The sequence below is a fragment of the Zophobas morio genome, unplaced genomic scaffold (genome assembly GCF_036711695.1).
Source record: "Zophobas morio isolate AGI-343-1 ecotype UQ-CSIRO unplaced genomic scaffold, CSIRO_AGI_Zmor_V1 ptg000006l, whole genome shotgun sequence".
Lineage (NCBI taxonomy): Eukaryota > Metazoa > Arthropoda > Insecta > Coleoptera > Tenebrionidae > Zophobas > Zophobas morio.
In genome coordinates, this window is record NW_026972111.1 from 3,148,659 (window position 1) to 3,169,190 (window position 20,532).

A 20,532-nucleotide genomic window follows, 5' to 3' on the forward strand; every position below is an offset into this window, starting at 1 on the left:
AACGAATTTACTAAACTAGTGCCTAGTAAAAACAATGATACACAATTATAGGAAAGCTGACAAAGCATGGAGGGTTGTCTACATTTTTTCAAATGCAGTTTCGAATTTTTATTTTTTGGGCGCGAAATGTAATTTTTAGGCCGCAAGTGTAATTATCATTTGTCAAACTGTGTAAACAAAGGTAGCTAGATTAAGTTTAGTTGGTTTGGTAGTTAGAAAAAAGTTAGATAAGCGTAATTAATCTTGCTGTTTTTCTAACCGTAAATATGTGAATTTTAGACCGATGCTAACATGTCGTGCAAATTTGATTTACTGTTTGTAAATTCACAGTTCATTAACAGAAACAACAATTTTTTGAATTTTTCGCGGGCTTTCACATGTCAATTTTAAGGCGGGATGTTGGAGTTATCTTCCCACTGTCCCATAAAATGTAAAATGATAAGTTATACACTTGTAATAATTGTAACATTTATTTTCAATAGAGAAAATACTAGGTCAAACATAACAAATATTTCCACGTATTAATAAAAAAATATATTTGTAACAAAATAAAAAATCTTTAATACAGTATCGTTTCATAGTTAATAATCTTTTTGTATAGATTGCTAATTGCTAGATCATTGAGTCTCGAGTAAAACTCTGAGCACGTTTTAATTTTAAACTTTTTTATAAAAAACTTCCTAAAAATATTTCGCGCTAGTTCTGTTAATCGGGGCATTTCTTGAAAATCCCGTTCTGGTAAATAACCACCTGTCTCATCGTTGTGACAACTCATTTCATTTAATTTAGGATGGAAGAAGTAACGTCGTAATTCATTAATACTATTCTTACAATAATTATAAGGCTTTTGGAAAAAACGATCTAAATTCATATTAATATCATACATAAAAACAGCTATCACATTTTTAATGTAAACTTTTGGAATGCCCATCTGTACGTCCATGTGTAAAAGAATTTTGAACAATTCGCAACACCCAAACTTTTTATATATAATTTGCAAATCTAACTCTGCAATATTTAAACCATAACTTAATAAATAACAATAAAGTTGAGTTATGGCTGTTTCTTTATATCCAAGTTCGATCAAATCCTGAAATAACTCGCTTCTGTTCACATTATTAATAAAAGTAATCGCAGTCGATTTTAATTCGCTTTCAAGCATCAGATTTAAATTTCTTAAATAAATAGGTTTGCCATCACCACCCGTGTAATCAGTATCTGAGAGTACGCTTCTTGAAAACAACTCATTTATAGAGTGACCAAATTTTTGAATGACGAGTCGCAAACAATCAATGTTCATGGAACACATTATGCGAAAGTAGAGAGACAAATATTCATACTGAATTGTTATTTTAATAGGGCATTTAAGAATGTGGTAGAACAGGGGAGATTTAGCTTCAGCAAGTTTTAATAACACATCGAGGCGCAACTCCAGGTTTGAGTACTGATCAAAAATGTACAGACACAGAGTTTCTTGTTCTTCAAAAGAGCCATTGTAAAACACGGACCGTTCAAAGTGGTAGACCGTAGGTTGTGCTCCATATGCTAACAAAGTCATTACTAGTTCAATTTGATTTCTGTTCACGGTCATGTCAAGAGGGCTCTCATTCCTATTAGAATTAACACAATTAACGTCAGCCCCCCGTCGTATAAGAAGTCTGGCTGACTTATAGTAATGACGTTCTAAGGCACGGGCTAGTGGTGATTCTCCTTGAAAATAAACCTCATCAATGCAGGCACCTTTTTTTATCAATTCATATGTAAAGTATTCCTCCCTCCATATATCATTATACATATAAGAATCAAGTGCAACCCCCAATGCTGTTGTGCCTTGTTTGGTCACAATATCAAAAGGAAAATCCGGTATGGATAACAAATATTTGAAGGATTTGTACCTACAAAACGTGCACTTAGGTATTTATAAATATTTTCAGGTGATATACCTCTCTTGGCGAGCTGCTATTTGCAGTAAACTGTAACCCCAAGAATCGTGGACGTTATACCATTTCGGGGAGTCGAGGAGGTCCCTGAGGATTTCCACTTGGTTGTGAAGGACGGCGCATATCAAACGCGATTTTTTTTTAATCTGAGAAAAATTGTGGTTATGTTGTGTCAGATTATGCGGATGTGGATAATTACCAGTGGAGGTCCGTTTCCTTCCTCGTAGTCATTTAACCAATACTCATCGTGCGAGTAGGAGTCATCAGAGTCCGACGAAGACATATTCAAGTGAATTCCGTTGAATTTTGTCACAAAGTAACGTGTTTTATATATTATAAAAACTTTTTTATATTACTTAGGTTCTTATTTAAACCATTGTAGCTGGTCTACTAACTATCGTATTATGTGTAAATTTGGAATTAATTATATTCGTTCTTGGTCATCGTAAAAACCACAAATCAGTAGGTGAGTGGTCCGTGGTAATGGTAAGTGGTAAAACCCATGGCAGTCCCATGGTGGGATTCTACTTCCATGTAAGAACCCAAACATTCCACCATTTCCACTTAATCGTGACATGCGCACAAACACAGTACAGAGATCATTCAGTTGACCCATTTTCATGGGTGGTCGTTTATCTTGTGACCGTATGAGGGCGCACAACGCAAGATACTTCTTACGCAAGGTACTTCTCTATCTTACACATTGGGACATTGAACTGCGTTAGTTTGGTTATAAGTGACTTTGTAAAATATTTGAAATTTGGCAGTTTAGTTGCATTGGTTTTGATGATTTAAGGTTGATCTTCCGGTGTAATTACTGCAGTCAAGTGTAATTTTCACAGAAACATTCTATAAAGCATTGTTCATGTTTTGATCTGACCATTGTTTAGTGTTTAATTTTTTTGTAACAAAATAAATGTATATTAGCGTTTTCTAATCTAATAACGTTGAATTTTACAGCCATCAAGACATGGAAAAGAAATTAATGAAACGTAAAATCGTAATCAGGGAAACGGGGCCAAATATGAATTTCAACACGGCATCTCTTAATTCATTATTTATTGTAATAGACTGTGTGGTTTCTAAGATCAATTACTTTAGTCACACTATTTTTAATTCTTTTCCAAAAATTCATTTGCACAAAGTGTAGTAAATTGTGTAGACGAATCAATTCTAAAATTTTCAAATGAAGCTTTTGTGATACTTTTTAAATTGTGTGGCGACATCTAGAAATAGTTTAGGCAACGACCACCGATGACACAAAATTTTATGCACATTATCAACCGGCGATTTTTGTCGACCCTTGCGTTATATGCCCGAATATTATTAATATAGGCGGTGTGTAGCCGTTTCCGAATGTAAGTATTACCGAGAAGATTATCCAAGAATATTTATCCTACCTGTATTACGTCTATCTCGCGCAGAATGAAAATTAAAACACGCGATTGAGTTACTCCTGCTGAGCACTGTCGCAACGGGACCGCAGTCCAGCTGATTGAGGCGGCTAGGACGTATGGTTTCCATGGCAACGGCGTAAACAAAACGTCTAAATTAGCCATGATTCGGCCTCTGTCTCCGGCTTTTACCAGCAACAACATATCAAATATATAAGACACACATCTTTAGGTGTAAGTGGATGTAAGTTTTTTCTATTATAAAACTGAATATGATTTTCTATTCCCACATTCTTTATTACTTTTACAGTTGTTTCTTTCGGTAAAATCCAGATTACAACATGTTGGGATTGTTGGGTTTTATTTAGGTTCTCAATTAATGACTTATTGTTAAGATCGAAACCTGGTCCGTTTTGTAAATTATCTGCAATAATTCAATAAATCGATCAAAATAAAACAAGAGCGTAATTAATTATAATAAATTTAATAAACATGCCAGTTCGGTTGTTACAAAAATGAGAAAAATTGGACAAATGTAACTATATTAAAAACAAATATGTTTTGAAGATGGTTTTTAAGATAACTATACCACTAACTTTAGATATATATTTTTTTTACATAAACGTGAGACACTTGTTTGCAAATTTGATTTTCTTCTGGATTACACTGATGGGGCGTTTTGACTCTTGATTTTTCTTCGACTCCTGTAAAGATGTACTTATTAAAAGACCTAAGTTTTCACAAACTATTATTAGTACAAGTAACAATTAGGCAATAATGAGTAAAATAGTCATTTTTGACCACTATATATAGAGCTCTGATTTAATTTGAAGATAAAAAAATATACCTCTGCCAATTTACTTTTGGAAGACAATTATGTTGAGAAACCATTGTTAAGTTTCAGGAGAAAAATCATGTATTATCTTGGTGATCCTTTCCAACTTTTCATCAGAAAATTTGTCTAGACCAAGGCCCAAACTTTACGTTGTGCGCTTGTCACGGTCCAAAAATACATCAAAAACCATTTGTAGCTGTTGCGGAAATTTCATTTCTTTCTTAATAAATTGTTGAATTCTTCTTCTAAAATTTACCTTATAGAAATACTTCATTTTTTGGGACGAAAAAATGATCGTCCAAACTCTGTTGAGACCATGTTTCCTAAAATATTTGATCACTTTATTTGACTAGTTCATTTGTTGATTCCAAGATTAAAATACCTTCATGAGGCCCTGTGATAGATTTTGTAGAATACAAAAGACGGCATATTACAATTTTGGAAATACTTTTTCATGCTTGACACTTGAAACAAAAAAACCTCGTAGGCCATAATTTTTTTGGAATATAGGATGTTTATGAACTCTCTGAGAAATGTCGCTGCTTAAAATTTGTACGCTAGTGATTGCTAAGGCTGGTAATTTGTCTGTTACTGAAAAAGTGTATATATAATGAAATGATACAAAAATAGATCCACTATTATTATTAGTATTTAACAACAAAATAATGGCAGATTTTACTCACAGTTACACATTTGGTAAGTTTAGTCTTGTATTCGAACGTTGCTTCAAGGAATCACAATTCTTGCGTCAGTTTATCTAAGCATCAGTTCTTGTCCTCTTGATATTTGTAAGAGTTTTATTAACAATTCCAATTAATACATCCAATTTTGTTAGAATGCTAAAACCAAAGTGTGAATAGTGGGAATTTTTGATTTATTTTGTTACCTTCGTTACTTCGCACATTGTGTTGGATTTCGTAATGGACCTAGACGCGTAGACGATATAAATAAACTGAATTATTCTTTTGCAGCCGTAATTTAAAATGTCCTGGAAAATTAAATTTATTTTGTTTTCACAACAAATAACGTATTTACCTAAAAATATTTCCATTTCTTAGTTGTGGTATCCTTCTCTCCGAATTTCTTACAAATCGATTCAGCAAATTTGTAAATAATAGAAATACTAAACGGTACCATGCATCGCGTTTTTTTTATTCAATAATAGACAAAACACAATAATTGTTATGCATGTTTTTTATAAAAATTTTGTTTTATCGGCGATTGTCAGCGACATTAATAACTTTTCCATGCTTTTTGTTTAAAATCAAAAATTAAAATTCATTTAAATTTAACATTTATCGGTTACAATTTCGTATTGGAGTTACAAATAATGGAATATTTTGTAATCACTCGTGACCAGACGACTAGGCTGAGGGGATGAAGTGATGTAGAAGAGTTTTCAACAAGTGTAAGAAGAATATAACGTTTTATTTTACAGTTAACGCCGCAACTTATAATTAAGGATACTGGAATAGGTGAATACATTCGTCCGGGTAGACGATACGTTTGATATGGTGCAAATATTTATAATAGTGCTACGCAGAGCTTCTGTTCCCAGTTTTTGGTTTTTAATTATATGGCGAGCTATCTCATACCATGTTCAAATTCAAACCAAACATGTTAAAATATTTTTCCACAAGAACAAATTATTGTTTCTGGATACGATAACAATTTACAGACTTTAAATCATTATTTAAATTAATTAAAAACCTCGGAATAAACTGCAATTTCTCTTCGGATTCTTTGGGATATAATTAGGTTAGTTTTTTGAACATTGTTCTTCATACATCGTCCGTTTTAATCAGACACGATTCTCAAACAAGAACATTCTGCTTACTACATTACACTGCATTTGGACCGTTTGAGGAAGTTTCTGTTGGGCCGTTTCCTTGTAAAGGAATGGTGCCCGGTTTGAGCGCCGGCTCTTGTTAAACATTTTACAATATTTTTGTACGATTTTTCGGAAGCCACGTCAAAAGGTGTTTTTCCGTCATAATCAGCGCGATTGATTTCGGCCCCAACTGTCGCCAAATATTCGACAACTTTTTCGTGACCGTTTTGTGATGCTAGGTAAAGTGGTGTCTCACCGTTATAATCAGAACGATTGATTTCGGCGCCGACTGTCACCAAGTATTCGACAACTTTTTCGTGACCGTTTTGTGAAGCTATGTGAAGTGGTGTCCAACCGTCATTATCAGCGCGATTGATTTGGGCGCCGACTGTCGCCAAGTATCCGACAACTTTTAAGTGACCATTGCAAGAAGCTATGTAAAGTGGTGTTGCACCGTCATTCTTAGGGCGATTGATTTCGGCGCCGAATGCCGCCAAGTATTCGACAACTTTTTCGTGACCGTTTTGTGAAGCTATGTGAAGTGGTGTCCGACCGTCATTAATAGCGCGATTGATTTCGACGCCGACTGTCGCCAAGTATTCGACAACCTTTTCGTGACCGTTCAAAGAAGCTACGAAAAGTGGTGTGATGCCTATTTCTTCAGCGCAATTGATTTCGGCGCCGACTGTCACCAAGTATTCGACAACTTTTTTGTGACTGTTTCGAGAAGCTATGTGTAGTGGTGTCCATCCGTTGTTATCAGCGCGATTGATTTCGGCGCCAACTGTCGCCAAGTATTCGACAACTTTTTCGTGACCGTTTTGTGAAGCTATTTGAAGTGGTGTTCGACCGTCATTATTAGCGCGATTGATTTCGGCGCCGAATGTCGCCAAGTATTCGACAACTTTTTCGTGACCGTTCAAAGAAGCTATGAAAAGTGGTGTCGCACCGTCATTCTTAGCGCGATTGATTTCGGCGCCGAATGTCGCCAAGTATTCGACAACTTTTTCGTGACCGTGTTGTGAAGCTATGTGAAGTGGTGTCCAACCGTCATTACCAGCGCGATTGATTTCGGCGCCGAATGTCGCCAAGTATTTGACAACTTTTTCGTGACCGTTCAAAGAAGCTACGAAAAGTGGTGTGATGCCCCTTTCTTCAGCGCAATTGATTTCGGCGCCGACTGTCACCAAGTATTCGACAACTTTTTCGTCACCGTTGTGTGAAGCTATGTGAAGTGGTGTTCGACCGTCATTATCAGCGCGATTGATTTCGGCGCCGAATGTCGCCAAGTATTCGACAACTTTTTCGTGACCGTTCAAAGAAGCTACGAAAAGTGGTGTGATGCCCCTTTCTTCAGCGCAATTGATTTCGGCGCCGACTGTCACCAAGTATTCTACAACTTTTTCGTGACCGTTCAAAGAAGCTATGTGAAGTGGTGTCCAACTGTCATTATTAACGCGATTGATTTCGGCGCCGACTGTCACCAAGTATTCGACAACTTTTTCGTGACCGTTTTGTGAAGCTATGTAAAGTGGTGTTCGACCGTCATTCTTAGTGCGATTGATGTCGGCGCCGACTGTCGCCAAGTATTCGACAACTTTTTCGTGACCGTTAAAAGAAGCTGCGTAAAGAGGTGTGCTACCGTAATTATTAGCGCGATTGATTTCGGCGCCGACTGTCGCCAAGTATTCGACAACTTTTTCGTGACCGTTCAAAGAAGCTACGAGAAGTGGTGTATCTCCGAACGTACTAACACAATTGATGTCAGCACCAGATCTTACGAAATGCTCAACGATTTTTAAATTACCATTTTGACAGGCCAGCCACAGAGGTGTTTCAGCATATTCTGCAGTAATAATTTCCTCTTCGCACCAAAAATTATTCAACTCTTCTTCTGTGAAGTGTTTACACAAGTCGTCGTAACCCAGTAGAGCAGAATAATATATAACATTAATTATGTCATCGTGAGATTGTCTCAACTCATCCTTTTTTGTTTGTAGTAATTGTATTTGTGCTCCTAGGCTCTCACTTTTTCGGGCATAAGACAAAGGAGTCGCATCTAACAACTTATCACGTTCGCCAGCATCGTTCTTTCCTTGCAAATACGTTATCGTTTCAAAGTATAATTTGGTTTCCGTTTTTTTATCGAAATTGCTATTTTTATGCACAATACACTTGTCTTTTACACGCGTTACTTTTACACGCGGATGTCTTTGCCCCCATGAGGAAATTAAATGTAAAACACTTCTCCCACCCATATCTTTGCGTTTTAAAATTTTGTCGTCGTACGATTTAAGTAACTCGTAACGTTTATACAATACGGCAATGTGACCTTTTGAGTTTTTGGCTAACAACATGTCAAAAAAAAAGCGAACGTTGTTATACCTCGCGTCGAATAATATGTCCGAAATCAAACCTTTAGAGTTATTAATATTGTTTGAAAAGTATCTAGCAACTAGATACTCTGCGAACGAACTGTGCACAAAACGTGGAATATCATTTTGAAAGTCATTTACAAGACCCAGTGAGACATAATTTCGTAAAAGTTTTTGTACACATTTTTCGTAATCAATATTCAATCGCTGCATAAATTCGTCGTTAAATATTACTCTAAAGGACACACGTTCGTAATATTCTGCAGCCTTTCGTTTTTTTTCACAGACTATAACTTCCATTTGGGGATTTCTTAAATCGTATCCAATTTTGTCTTTGTAAAATTTATTAAATTTTTCGTGAATAAAATATTCGTAAAGGTCAGTCAAGACGAATGTGTTATCCATAAGTTTCAAATATTTTTCGCTATTTTCACGGAACAGCTCGGTAAGCATGAATATTTGCAGAGGGATACCTAGTATATCTATGTGTTCTATAATGGCAAAAGACGATTTGATTTTTTCGAGCGTTACGTCAATGCTGGTTTCTGAATTAAAAGATTTTAGAGGTTTTCTGATATATTTTTCTTGTTCTCGTTCGTTAAATTGATTTATACCAAGTGACAACAAATTGAATTTTTTTTCTAGAGTGGTTTTCAAATGTCGTCTGCTAGTAACCCACTGAGGGAACCCTTTTATTGAAAGATCGAGAATTATATTTAAAGCGGCATCTAAATTGTCATTTAAGATTTCATCGAGTGCGTCCCACAAGTAAATTACGTTGTTTTTCTTTACACACATTTCGTAAAAGTTTCGATCTAGTTTTTCAAGCGACCCATATTTTTCATTTGTAATGAATTTTGCAAATAAATCTGAACAATTTTCTGCTTCAGAGAAATTGTGATTGCGAAAAAATAAATTAACATCTTTGGCACTAATTAAAACCGTCCAATATTCGCGCGAACATTTATTTTTTAAGCTTTTCACTAGCTCGGTTTTACCCATTCCCGGATCTCCAATTATAAGATTGATGTTATAATCTAACCGAGAAGACCACAAGGCATTTTCTTCGGTAGGATGTTCGTCGGGCAATTTGTAAGCCTCTACATCACTAACATCACCTTTGCTACATAGCCTTTCTAACTTTCCATCATTCAAAACTTTAAAATAGTGAAACTGTTTTGTTTGTTTGTGCTGGTTATAAATTTGTTGAAGTTCAGAATCATTATAGTGTCTGGTACCAACGTAAACTATGTTGGCAAAACTTGATTTATCAGAGCTAAAATTATATTTGTTGTTGTTTAAATTAGAATGTAAACCAATTTTTTTCCCCTTATCGACGTAATTTCTGTTATTAAAGTTCGGTTCATTAACAATAAAGTCATTATTTGTTACATTTTCGCCATTCTGATTGTGTTTCACTAAGAAGTTATTAATGTCAATTAATTCACATTTCTCGAGTTTGCTTTTAACCTTGTCTAAATTATTAGCACCATTTAAAATAATAATTGTGTTTTGGTGAGCTTTTTCTAAATATGTATTATCGATGACATTTCGCGAAATGTACCGTTCTATATACGGTTCAGGTAGTGTTTCATTTTCCCCTCCTATACGGCATGGACCGTTCAGCATTTCAGATAGATTATCAGTTGTAACATTTTGGTAAAAATCTTCGCTATTGCCAAACGATGTTACAAGATCAAGTTCGCCCTTTCCCTGAATCGAAATGGTAAAATTTTGCATTATATTTTTACGAATTTCGGGCTTCAAACTCAAGTCTGACAGATTTTGGAAGACGGAATACTTTTTCACCCATTCTGCATCTTTAGTTCCGCCAACCAAAACGAATTTTTTGTCGGGACACAGCTGTATTATATTTTTCATCTTTTCCCATGCACGTAAAATTAATGGACATTCGTCCATTAGCCACAAAAGTTGAGTGAACGCTTTTGGATCTATGGTGCCGATGTCGGTGTCATTAATATGTCCGAGAGTAGGTAGATATCTTCTTCGAATTTTATTTAATTTCTTAAAGTCAATAGTTTTTTCCTTTCCAACATCACCCCACAGTTGCTTAACCGTTTCGACTGATTTGTCTTCAATCAGTGTGACATCAAAGAAGGAAATCGCTTCCCGGAAAATTTTCATTTTGTCATTAACTGGACCGAAAGATAGACACTCAGTATGAGAGGACAGAAGGTGCAGCGCAAGTACCAGCTGCGCCCAGTTTTTATCCAACTTTTCTTTCTTCCCATCTTGGGCGTTCCACTCAGAAACTGTTCTGAGGAATTTACCGAATGTTTCGTCATCTGAACAATATGTAGTCTTGAACTTGTTAGCGGTTATTTTTTTCAGAATATCACAATTTTCTTGGTCGGTATAGAGAAAAAACTTGCGAAAAAAATCCTGATATTCTTGAATTCTAGGAATATTCTCTACTGTCGATTGATCATCTACTATTACAAACTGATAAACGTGACTAATATTTTCTGAAATGTCTGAGCTAACTTCTCGTTTAATCAGCTTGACGTAAAATCCTTCGCCCTCAAGTTGGAATGTTGCGTTGTCGGGAGGGTTAAACGGGCGGTTTGTGAACAAAATTAGTTCATCTATTTTTTGCTTAATTTTTGTGTTACTTTCATGGTATTTTCTAATACTGAAATCTCCTTTTACGGTTCGCAGATTTTCTAGAGAGAGTAGTTTCCTTTCGGTGTGTTTCAGCTGTACCGCTTTAACTTGAATGTCGTTTCCCTTATCCGATGCAAGTTTAATGACCAGATCATCAAACGCCCCAAAATCATCATCGTTTGATGAAATTTGGAACGTTTTTATTCTGGGGTCGTTTAATAGTCTTAGTACGACATTGGCGAGAACCACATCTTCATAATCCTTTCCTTTGTCACTCGTCCCTGGCCTTTTTTTAAAAATCTGGAAAGGAATAGACGAACAACCGCTTTGAAAAGGAATTATTCAGTAATTATTGTGTTTGTATGAGCAAAAAAATTATGGCCTGTAATACCATCTTTTTTTATTTTTATTTATACCTAACAAAATATGTGCTATCATTCCATTTACAATAATTGTTATTTTCTATAGAAGAATAGTTGTTTATTATACTCGGCGTTAAAGAGAATCTTTATCTACGACTTTTTGAAATTTTTTTGTTTTGATATTTATATCACTTTAAAAAATATGTTTATCATTTTATAAATATTTGAAAAATATGTTTAAATTAATTTAATCGTCAAACAAATAAATCAACCTAACCGCAGTAAATCCATGTCACGGGTAACAGATTGAGGACATTTTTTATTTTTTGTTGTAAATCAGAGATATTTTGAAACAAATACCATTTGTAGCATGTAGATTACAGTGTCAAGAATGATTTATAGAAATGTTGACAAGATACAATGTTGGGTAAGCGACTGAGAAAACAATATATGGCGTCACGGGTATGATTCTTAGAAAATTGAGTAAATAGTTTAAAGACAAATTTTACAATCTCAGCGAATTTCAAAACCATTTTTGTTCTTCCTCCAATACACAAACTAAGAAAGACTTGGTAAGAGTTTTTGGTCATAAATTACTTGCAATGCAATTTTACATTGCATCATTTTAAATAGTGTCACGGTTGTGACTTACATACTTTGAATGTTAAAAATTGTAGTCAAACTGGCATAACAAAAGAAAATGATATCACAAGAAGAACAATTTTATTAATGTTTTAATATTTTAACATTTTTGACCTGAGAACGAGTACCGTTTGGGTATTATTCACACAGATTTAAAAACAAACAGTTTGCCTTTTGTTTCTTGATCCATATTCAAATTTTGAGTACTATCAACTGGAACTAAGATGAACACAATTGAAGCACAAGAAGAGTGGAGAAGCGATATAGACATTATTCAGGTATTTTATTTACTTCTTTTTCAAATTTTGTAATAACTGCTAAAAATGGAAATAATGTATGTGTACAGATCCCTACATATACGGAATTGATTGCAAACAAATTACAGTGGTGTCGCGATAATTCGGATCAATTAAAACCGACCCGATCCGAATTATTAAATAATCCGAATTACCAAGTATAAAAAAACACGGTAATAATGTGAAAAAAAAAAGATTTATGGATTACAGTGTACGTAGTAAATTATTATGTAGCATTAGATTTAAAAAAAATTGTAATTTTTGTTTGGTGAACAGCATGTCGCTGGTTTATATAAGCTCCTTCTTTTAAATTTTGAAGAGTCATTTTATCTTCCAACGATACATTATTTTCTGCTGCCCATTGTTGGCCAGATTAAAAGCTTTAATGGCATCTTCGTTTTTAATTTTTACCGATTTTGTCGCCGTCGAGCCAGTCAAGAACTTCGCTGACATTTACTTCGAGATTTCCAATATTACTTACTTGTTAATTTTATCCTTATTTTTTTTAATGTCACTTATCGTGGAAGTTCCCTCACCATGCCAAGTCTTTCTTGTGGTTTCGTTTCCGAGGTGCCATTTCTAATGCTAAAAGACGGAATGACTGCACCTCGGACGTTATTAAATACGTTCACAGCAAAAAAATTGTTTTGTCTGGAGCCACTTATATGTAATTCTGTGAATTCGGATTACTAAATTCAAATAAATCCGAATTATAAAATACACTGTGAGAAAATAATTTGATCCGGATTATGGGAACATTCGGATTAACGTTGATTCGGATTATCGCGACACCACTGTACTAGATTTACATGGCCTACCTTTGTCTAAAAACACCCTGAACGGTTTATACTATTTATTTGCTAACAGTGTACAAGAGGCAAAGATAGATGTCAATTTTCCTTTGTATAATTTTGATTAGAAAACCAAGGTTTGTTTCAATCCTTAGAGTTCACAGAACACTAATAATTTTTTATACGTGCATTTCAGTAACATCCTGCATATATATATTTTTTAATTTCATCATATAAATTGCATTCACCATCAAGAGCAGTTTGGAATCAATGTTAATTTCATTTAATTTTAACTTTTGTACGTTCGGACTTGTCACACCCGTTACATTTTTTAGAGCTTCTGCTTTTTCGTTCGAGAAATTTGATGAACGCAATAGCTAGATAATCAGTTTTTTATTTTGTATATCAATTTTAACTTCCGGGTGAACTGGTTTAAACCATTCACGGGCTTAAAAATACTAATACTAAGTCGATTTTAGGTGTTTTATATATGGCATATTAAAATTCAACCTTGAATGTGTTTTTATAATTATTTAAGATTTTCGTGTGCTTTGTTCTAAAGAAAATACAATTGAATCAAACCAAGCGCAAAGACCTAATAAAAGTGTTAGCATGAGCATGGCTTAAAAATGATTAAATATTTTACATTAACAAGTTTTTTTTTTTTAGAAACAAATATTATCTCGGATGATTAAGACTTTAAACTTTTGATTTTCAACATTCTCATGTTTGTGCAACTTATTTCATTTTTATTCACTCAGGTTCATTTCGTGTGTAGTTACTAATATGTATAAATACTTATATAAAAATACTCACCTCAATTTTCTCCATTTTTCAAATTTAGGTCACTTATAACAGGAGCCAGATTTTAACTACAATACTGTTGAATTTACATGAGTAAGAGAAAAACATCCTTTTATATATAGGCGGTAATAAACCCGTTATTTGTTTTTGATAAGATAATAAACGAATTTTTAAAATACGGGTGCCATATTTTCAGTTACTTATCTCAAACTGAAGTACTAAATATATAATTATGATCATCACAAAACTGAAAATTGTGTTCTGAACGGTTCTGAACTTTTGTTCGGGTAGCTTCTTCAAGGACTCAATTTCTGTACGCCACCCTTTCATATAAAATTTTACAACTTTTAACTTTTTCAAAAAATTCTCAAAATCGTACTCGAGTTTAAAATATTAATAATACCAAGTAAATGGTAATAAAAAAAATTCTTACATTGTAGATTGGATAAAAGCATCGTAGTTGATTTTATCAGACATTCAGTGTTCACGTGGTGCAGCCTTGGAATAAATTTAGTATAATGTGAGAGACCACAGAAAAATAAACCCTCAAAAGACAGTACATATATACAAAAGAAGAAACACAAATGGCGGCGATGTACTAAATTTACACTTCAAATGGTCGTTAGTAAAAATATTGTTTATTGTATACAGAGCGTCTGAAAATTTTTTAAAGGATATTCAGAATTTTCCAGAATAACCGCGCTACAGGCAAAAATTTTTACAAAGAGAAAGAAAAACTTTTTGTAATCTGTACATACACAAAGAATTTTTCCAGTATCAGTTTATGTAGAAATTAATATTGAACTCAATTTCATGACGTTACCTCAAAACATTCCTTATTAAAATGATTTAAATGTTATACAGTAATATTCCAGGGGCAGCTCTGTCCTATGAGACAGGTGTGCTATTATACTACTACTTTTATTTTTTCTTTTTTTCAATATTTTAACAATAAATGTGAAAAATTATTGTTATTTTTATGTTGGTGGTCAGTTGTCTTGGAGGTTAATTAAAGATTAAAATTCTGTCATTGTGACATAAAATTTTCTATAGTTTTTAAATTGGTATCAAAATTGTTCTCGAAACTAAAATATGAAGACGAATTTCTGTTTATTTTATCATGCCATCCTGTTTAATTTCGTGCTGATTTCAAAATTCCTGTAGGTGTTCATATATTAGACAAAAGCAAAAAAACCGACTTTCGCAGAAATTCGATGATCACGCTTTAATCGCGAAACCTATACATAGTAGCAATCCTTTCTGAGAGACGAAAAGCCTCTGTTTCAGAAAATATTTAATTTAATTTAAATTTTTATTTGACCTGTGTATTTTATTTACAATTTTGTTTTTGTTACAATAATTAAATAACATTCCGGAACAATAAACTTGACATTAAATATAGACTCGTTACGTTCCAAAATCCAGGACCATATTAACATGATTCCAGTTACTAAAGCATAAAAAACAACAGCAAAAGTATGCCCAAAAACAATGCATAAAGTATTCGCTTTCTGCCAGTAACCAACAATAATACACTCATGTAAGTCATGTCGTATAACAACAAATTCGGAGTGACTGGAAGATATGAGAAAATGCAAAAAGATGATTACTGAATGTATTTGAAAGGAAATCAGAAAAATCTCTATTGGTTGTTTAAAATTACATTATCCACTTCTATGTACAAATATGGACAAGATTTCGTCTCGTTCTTCTCAAGATTTTCGAATGGATAGATTGGGGTTTTATAAAGGATATTGATAATGTGGAAGAAACATGTTCCAAATTTTATGACTTCGTCATTTGACTTCACCGTAATAACCCTCATTGGTTTACCAGTGACGTCATTAAATCTATTTGCTTAAAAAAATATGCTTTCAAAAAATATAAAAAGAGCAGTTCTTCACAAGCCTATGACTTATTTAAACTGTACTTATTAATACTATAAGGTTGTTTCCACAAAACTTCCCTTACCCCTAAAACTTATTGGATCCAAAGTGAAGTATTTCTGTACAAATAAAGTAATGATTTATTTGAAAATTTTCATAATTCTCATACGGAATCTTACTTGTCAAACAATTTCCTCAACGTAACAATATGAGGCGATAATTTCAAATTAATGTTACACTACAACAAAATAAATTTTTTTACATCATCATTTTTAAAAAGTTAAAAATTTAATACTTTTATCTTTTTGTTGCATTGGAACGTCGTTCCTCTCTTTATTACCTAATTCTATTGGAGTTTTAATTCCCTTCTTTTCGTATTATAGAACACGTATACGACGCGCCAGAATAGGGTGTCGGTCCTCGACACCGACACCGGTCTGAACTGAATCTGAACTATTTAATAAAATGTGTTCGTTTGACTGCCTCAACGACTAAATTAGGTACAAAAATTGATGCCGTTTTCACACGCTTTATTACTCATTTAAGAACTGATATGTATATTACTCATTTTAGTCACCATAGGCCACTAATAACTGTATTAAATCATAGGGATAAAGATACCGAAGGCGATAAGACTAGGATTGAACAGTAATTCGTATTTTAAATCGAATAAGTTATAAATACTGCTTTAGCATTTGTAGATATTTATTTGTTGATTTAGTTGGTAAATTATTACACATTGTATTTTAATTTTTTTAGACAATATTATTTTAATAATAATTAATTATGATATTTCTATAAAAAAATATATATTTTATATGCAATATTTACTTTAATTAACCCAATCATCATCACTAATCATCATTTTGTCAAAAAATACAAATGCAAAGTATACCTCTTTAATTCATATAAATTGACAATTCCCTGTTAAAACTCCATCCGTGCGTCCCTGGGTCGAGAATAATTGGTATTTGGGAGCACTATTCTGTAATTTATCAAAAGCGTTCGATTGCTTATTAATTGAACTTTTCAAAGAAACACTTAAAATTTATGGTGCCGCAGAAACTAATTTAGACCTTCTAATCTCAGTTCTCTCAAACATAACCCAAATCGTAACCTTGGAAAATCGGTTAATGTATATATCTTCAGACGTACTATGGTGCACCTTAAGGGCCAGTCTTCGGCTCAACGCTTTCCCTGGTTTATATTATTGATGTTTAAAACACCATTGTTGATGGTGTACTTATGTCAGAGATTATGTTAAATGCCGATGACGCTACTTACATCGAAACAGATAAGAATTTACCAACTTTGTAGAATGATTTGATATGTAAACACGATTCACTAATATCAACTTTAATTTAATTGCAACCTTGAGGTTGTATCTAAGAAAGAAGCACATTAAGGAGTGAGAACATACGATGAACACGTTGTTACTATTCCGGCCTCTGGCGTCTGTGATACAAGTTAATAAAACCATAACCAACTAAAAATTCTTTTATTTAAAGCTAAAACGATGTTAGTGAACAAGTCAACATTCCTCTGTCCCACTTGTGATCAGGTTATTTGTATTATGGGTTGCATAGAACCGTCAGTCATTCAAAATAATAAGAGTTATGCTCTTGTAATAATTGCAACAATTATTTTCAATAGAGAAAATACTAGGTCAAACATAAGAAATATTTCCACGTATTAATAAAAAAATATATTTGTAACAAAATAAAAATCTTTAATACAATATCGTTTCATAGTTAATAATCTTTTTGTATAGATTGCTAATTGCTAGACCGTTGAGTCTCGAGTAAAACTCTGAGCACGTTTTGATTTTAAACTTTTTTATAAAAAACTTCCTAAAAATATTTCGCGCTAGTTCTGTTAATCGGGGCATTTCTTGAAAATCCCGTTCTGGTAAATAACCACCTGTCTCATCGTGGTGACAACTCATTTCATTTAATTTAGGATGAAAGAAGTAACGTCGTAATTCATTAATACTATTCTTACAATAATTATAAGGCTTTTGGAAAAAACGATCTAAATTCATATTAATATCATACATAAAAACAGCTATCACATTTTTAATGTAAACTTTTGGAATGCCCATCTGTACGTCCATGTGTAAAAAGAATTTTGAACAATTCGCAACACCCAAACTTTTTATATATAATTTGCAAATCTAACTCTCCAATATTTAAACCATAACTTAATAAATAACAATAAAGTTGAGTTATGGCTGTTTCTTTATATCCAAGTTCGATCAAATCCTGAAATAACTCGCTTCTGTTCACATTATTAATAAAAGTAATCGCAGTCGGTTTTAATTCGCTTTGAAGCATCAGATTTAAATTTCTTAAATAAATAGGTTTGCCATCACCACCCGTGTAATCAGTATCTGAGAGTACGCTTCTTGAAAACAACTCATTTATAGAGTGACCAAATTTTTGAATGACGAGTCGCAAACAATCAATGTTCATGGAACACATTATGCGAAAGTAGAGAGACAAATATTCATAGTGAATTGTTATTTTAATAGGGCATTTAAGAATGTGGTAGAACAGGGGAGATTTAGCTTCAGCAAGTTTTAATAACACATCGAGGCGCAACTCCAGGTTTGAGTACTGATCAAAAATGTACAGACACAGAGTTTCTTGTTCTTCAAAAGAGCCATTGTAAAACACGGACCGTTCAAAGTGGTAGACCGTAGGTTGTGCTCCATATGCTAACAAAGTCATTACTAGTTCAATTTGATTTCTGTTCACGGTCATGTCAAGAGGGCTCTCATTCCTATTAGAATTAACACAATTAACGTCAGCCCCCCGTCGTATAAGAAGTCTGGCTGACTTATAGTAATGACGTTCTAAGGCACGGGCTAGTGGTGATTCTCCTTGAAAATAAACCTCATCAATGCAGGCACCTTTTTTTATCAATTCATATGTAAAGTATTCCTCCCTCCATATATCATTATACATGTAAGAATCAAGTGCAACTCCCAATGCTGTTGTGCCTTGTTTGGTCACAATATCAAAAGGAAAATCCGGTATGGATAACAAATATTTGAAGGATTTGTACCTACAAAACGTGCACTTAGGTATTTATAAATATTTTCAGGTGATATACCTCTCTTGGCGAGCTGCTATTTGCAGTAAACTGTAACCCCAAGAATCGTGGACGTTATACCATTTCGGGGAGTCGAGGAGGTCCCTGAGGATTTCCACTTGGTTGTGGAGGACGGCGGATATCAAACGCGATTTTTTTTTAATCTGAGAAAAATTGAGGTTATGTTGTGTCAGATTATGCGAATGTGGATAATTACCAGTGGAGGTCCGTTTCCTTCCTCGTAGTCTCTTAACCAATACTCATCGTGCGAGTAGGAGTCATCAGAGTCCGACGAAGACATATTCGAGTGAATTCCGCTGATTTTTGTCACAAAGTAACGTGTTTTATTATAAAAACTTTTTTATATTACTTAGGTTCTTATTTAAACCATTGTAGCTGGCCTACTAACTATCGTATTATGTGTAAATTTGGAATTAATTATATTCGTTCTTGGTCATCGTAAAAACCACAAATCAGTAGGTGAGTGGTCCGTGGTAATGGTAAGTGGTAAAACCCATGGTGGGATTCTACTTCCATGTAAGAACCCAAACATTCCACCATTTCCACTTAATTGTGACATGCGCACAAACACGTACAGAGATCATTCAGTTGACCCATTTTCATGGGTGGTCGTTTATCATGTGACCGTATGACGGCGCGCAACGCAAGATACTTCTTACGCAAGGTACTTCTCTTTCTTACACATTGAAACATTGAACTGCGGTACTTTGGTTATCTAGTGACTTTAATGTGAAATATTTGAAATTTGGCAGTTTAGTTGCATTGGTTTTGATGGTTTAAAGCTGATCTTCCGGTGTAATTATTGCAGTTAAGTGTAATTTTCACAGAAACATTCTAAAACGCATTGTTCATGTTTTGATCTGACCATTGTTTAGTGTTTGATTTTTTTGTAACAAAATAATTGTATATTAGCGTTTTCTAATCTAATAACGTTGAATTTTACAGCCATCAAGACATGGAAAAGAAATTAATGAAACGTAAAATCGTAATCAGAGAAACGGGGCCAAATATGAATTTCAACACGGCATCTCTTAATTCACTATTTATTGTAATAGACTGTGTGGTTTCTAAGATCAATTACTTTAGTTACACAATTTTTAATTCTTTTCCAAAAATTCATTTGCACAAAGTGTAGTAAATTGTGTACACGAATCAATTCTAAAATTTTCAAATGAAGCTTTTGTGATACTTTTTAAATTGTGTGGCGACATCTAGAAATAGTTTAGGCAACGACCACCGATGACACAAAATTTTATGCACATTATCAACTGGCGATTTTTGTCGACCCTTGCGTTATATGCCCGAATATTATTAATATAGGCGGTGTGTAGCTGTTTCCGAATGTCTATATTACCGAGAAGATTATCCAAGAATATTTATCCTACCTGTGTTACGTCTATCTCGCGCAGAATGAAAATTAAAACTCGCGATTGAGTTACTCCTGCTGAGCACTGTCGCAACGGAACCGCAGTCCAGCTGATTGAGGCGGCTAGGACGTGTGGTTTCCATGGCAACGGCGTAAACAAAACGTCTAAATCAGCCATGATTCGGTCTCTGTCTCCGGCTTTTACCAGCAATAACATATCAAATATATAAGACATACATCTTTAGATGTAAGTGGATGTAAGTTTTTTCTA

The 20,532-nt window shown here is 33.8% G+C and overlaps 3 protein-coding genes across 5 annotated transcripts; all 3 read right to left on the reverse strand.

Annotated features, from left to right (window-relative positions):
- Positions 1–511: 511 nt before the first annotated feature.
- On the reverse strand, positions 512–2,426 carry LOC135122981 (uncharacterized). Of its 2 annotated transcripts, none has more exons than XM_064047479.1 (3): positions 2,140–2,426; positions 1,944–2,086; positions 512–1,710 (listed from the first exon to the last, which is right to left on the reverse strand). In XM_064047479.1, exons 1-3 carry the CDS (start codon positions 2,221–2,223, stop codon positions 1,668–1,670), a joined length of 270 nt encoding a protein of 89 aa, XP_063903549.1. In that variant the 5' UTR covers positions 2,224–2,426; the 3' UTR covers positions 512–1,667. The 2 variants fall into 2 exon arrangements, with proteins under 2 accessions (XP_063903549.1, XP_063903547.1); XM_064047477.1 differs by having other exon boundaries at positions 512–1,895.
- Positions 2,427–3,799: 1,373 nt separating this feature from the next.
- LOC135123341 (uncharacterized) lies at positions 3,800–14,000 on the reverse strand. The gene is made up of 7 exons (XM_064047901.1): positions 13,908–14,000; positions 5,205–11,300; positions 5,056–5,157; positions 4,853–5,008; positions 4,552–4,760; positions 4,182–4,492; positions 3,800–4,038 (listed from the first exon to the last, which is right to left on the reverse strand). The coding sequence occupies exons 1-2, from the start codon at positions 13,920–13,922 to the stop codon at positions 6,006–6,008; spliced, it is 5,310 nt and encodes a 1,769-aa protein (XP_063903971.1). The 5' UTR covers positions 13,923–14,000; the 3' UTR covers positions 3,800–4,038; positions 4,182–4,492; positions 4,552–4,760; positions 4,853–5,008; positions 5,056–5,157; positions 5,205–6,005.
- Positions 14,001–17,841: 3,841 nt separating this feature from the next.
- Positions 17,842–19,426, reverse strand: LOC135122983 (uncharacterized). 2 transcript variants are annotated; one of them, XM_064047480.1, is made up of 3 exons: positions 19,092–19,426; positions 18,896–19,038; positions 17,842–18,847 (listed from the first exon to the last, which is right to left on the reverse strand). In XM_064047480.1, the coding sequence occupies exons 1-3, from the start codon at positions 19,173–19,175 to the stop codon at positions 17,857–17,859; spliced, it is 1,218 nt and encodes a 405-aa protein (XP_063903550.1). In that variant the 5' UTR covers positions 19,176–19,426; the 3' UTR covers positions 17,842–17,856. The 2 variants fall into 2 exon arrangements, with proteins under 2 accessions (XP_063903550.1, XP_063903551.1); XM_064047481.1 differs by having other exon boundaries at positions 18,286–18,662.
- Between the last annotated feature and the right edge of the window lie 1,106 nt (positions 19,427–20,532).

Coding starts and splice junctions, on each gene's coding strand:
- LOC135122981 (XM_064047477.1), bottom strand. CDS start 2,223: ATGTCTTCGTCGGACTCTGATGACTCCTACTCGCACGATGAGTATTGG. Junction 2,087..2,139: donor AAGGAAACGGACCTCCACTG/GTAATTATCCAC, acceptor AATTTTTCTCAG/ATTAAAAAAAAATCGCGTTT. Junction 1,896..1,943: donor ATAGCAGCTCGCCAAGAGAG/GTATATCACCTG, acceptor CACGTTTTGTAG/GTACAAATCCTTCAAATATT.
- LOC135122983 (XM_064047480.1), bottom strand. CDS start 19,175: ATGTCTTCGTCGGACTCTGATGACTCCTACTCGCACGATGAGTATTGG. Junction 19,039..19,091: donor AAGGAAACGGACCTCCACTG/GTAATTATCCAC, acceptor AATTTTTCTCAG/ATTAAAAAAAAATCGCGTTT. Junction 18,848..18,895: donor ATAGCAGCTCGCCAAGAGAG/GTATATCACCTG, acceptor CACGTTTTGTAG/GTACAAATCCTTCAAATATT.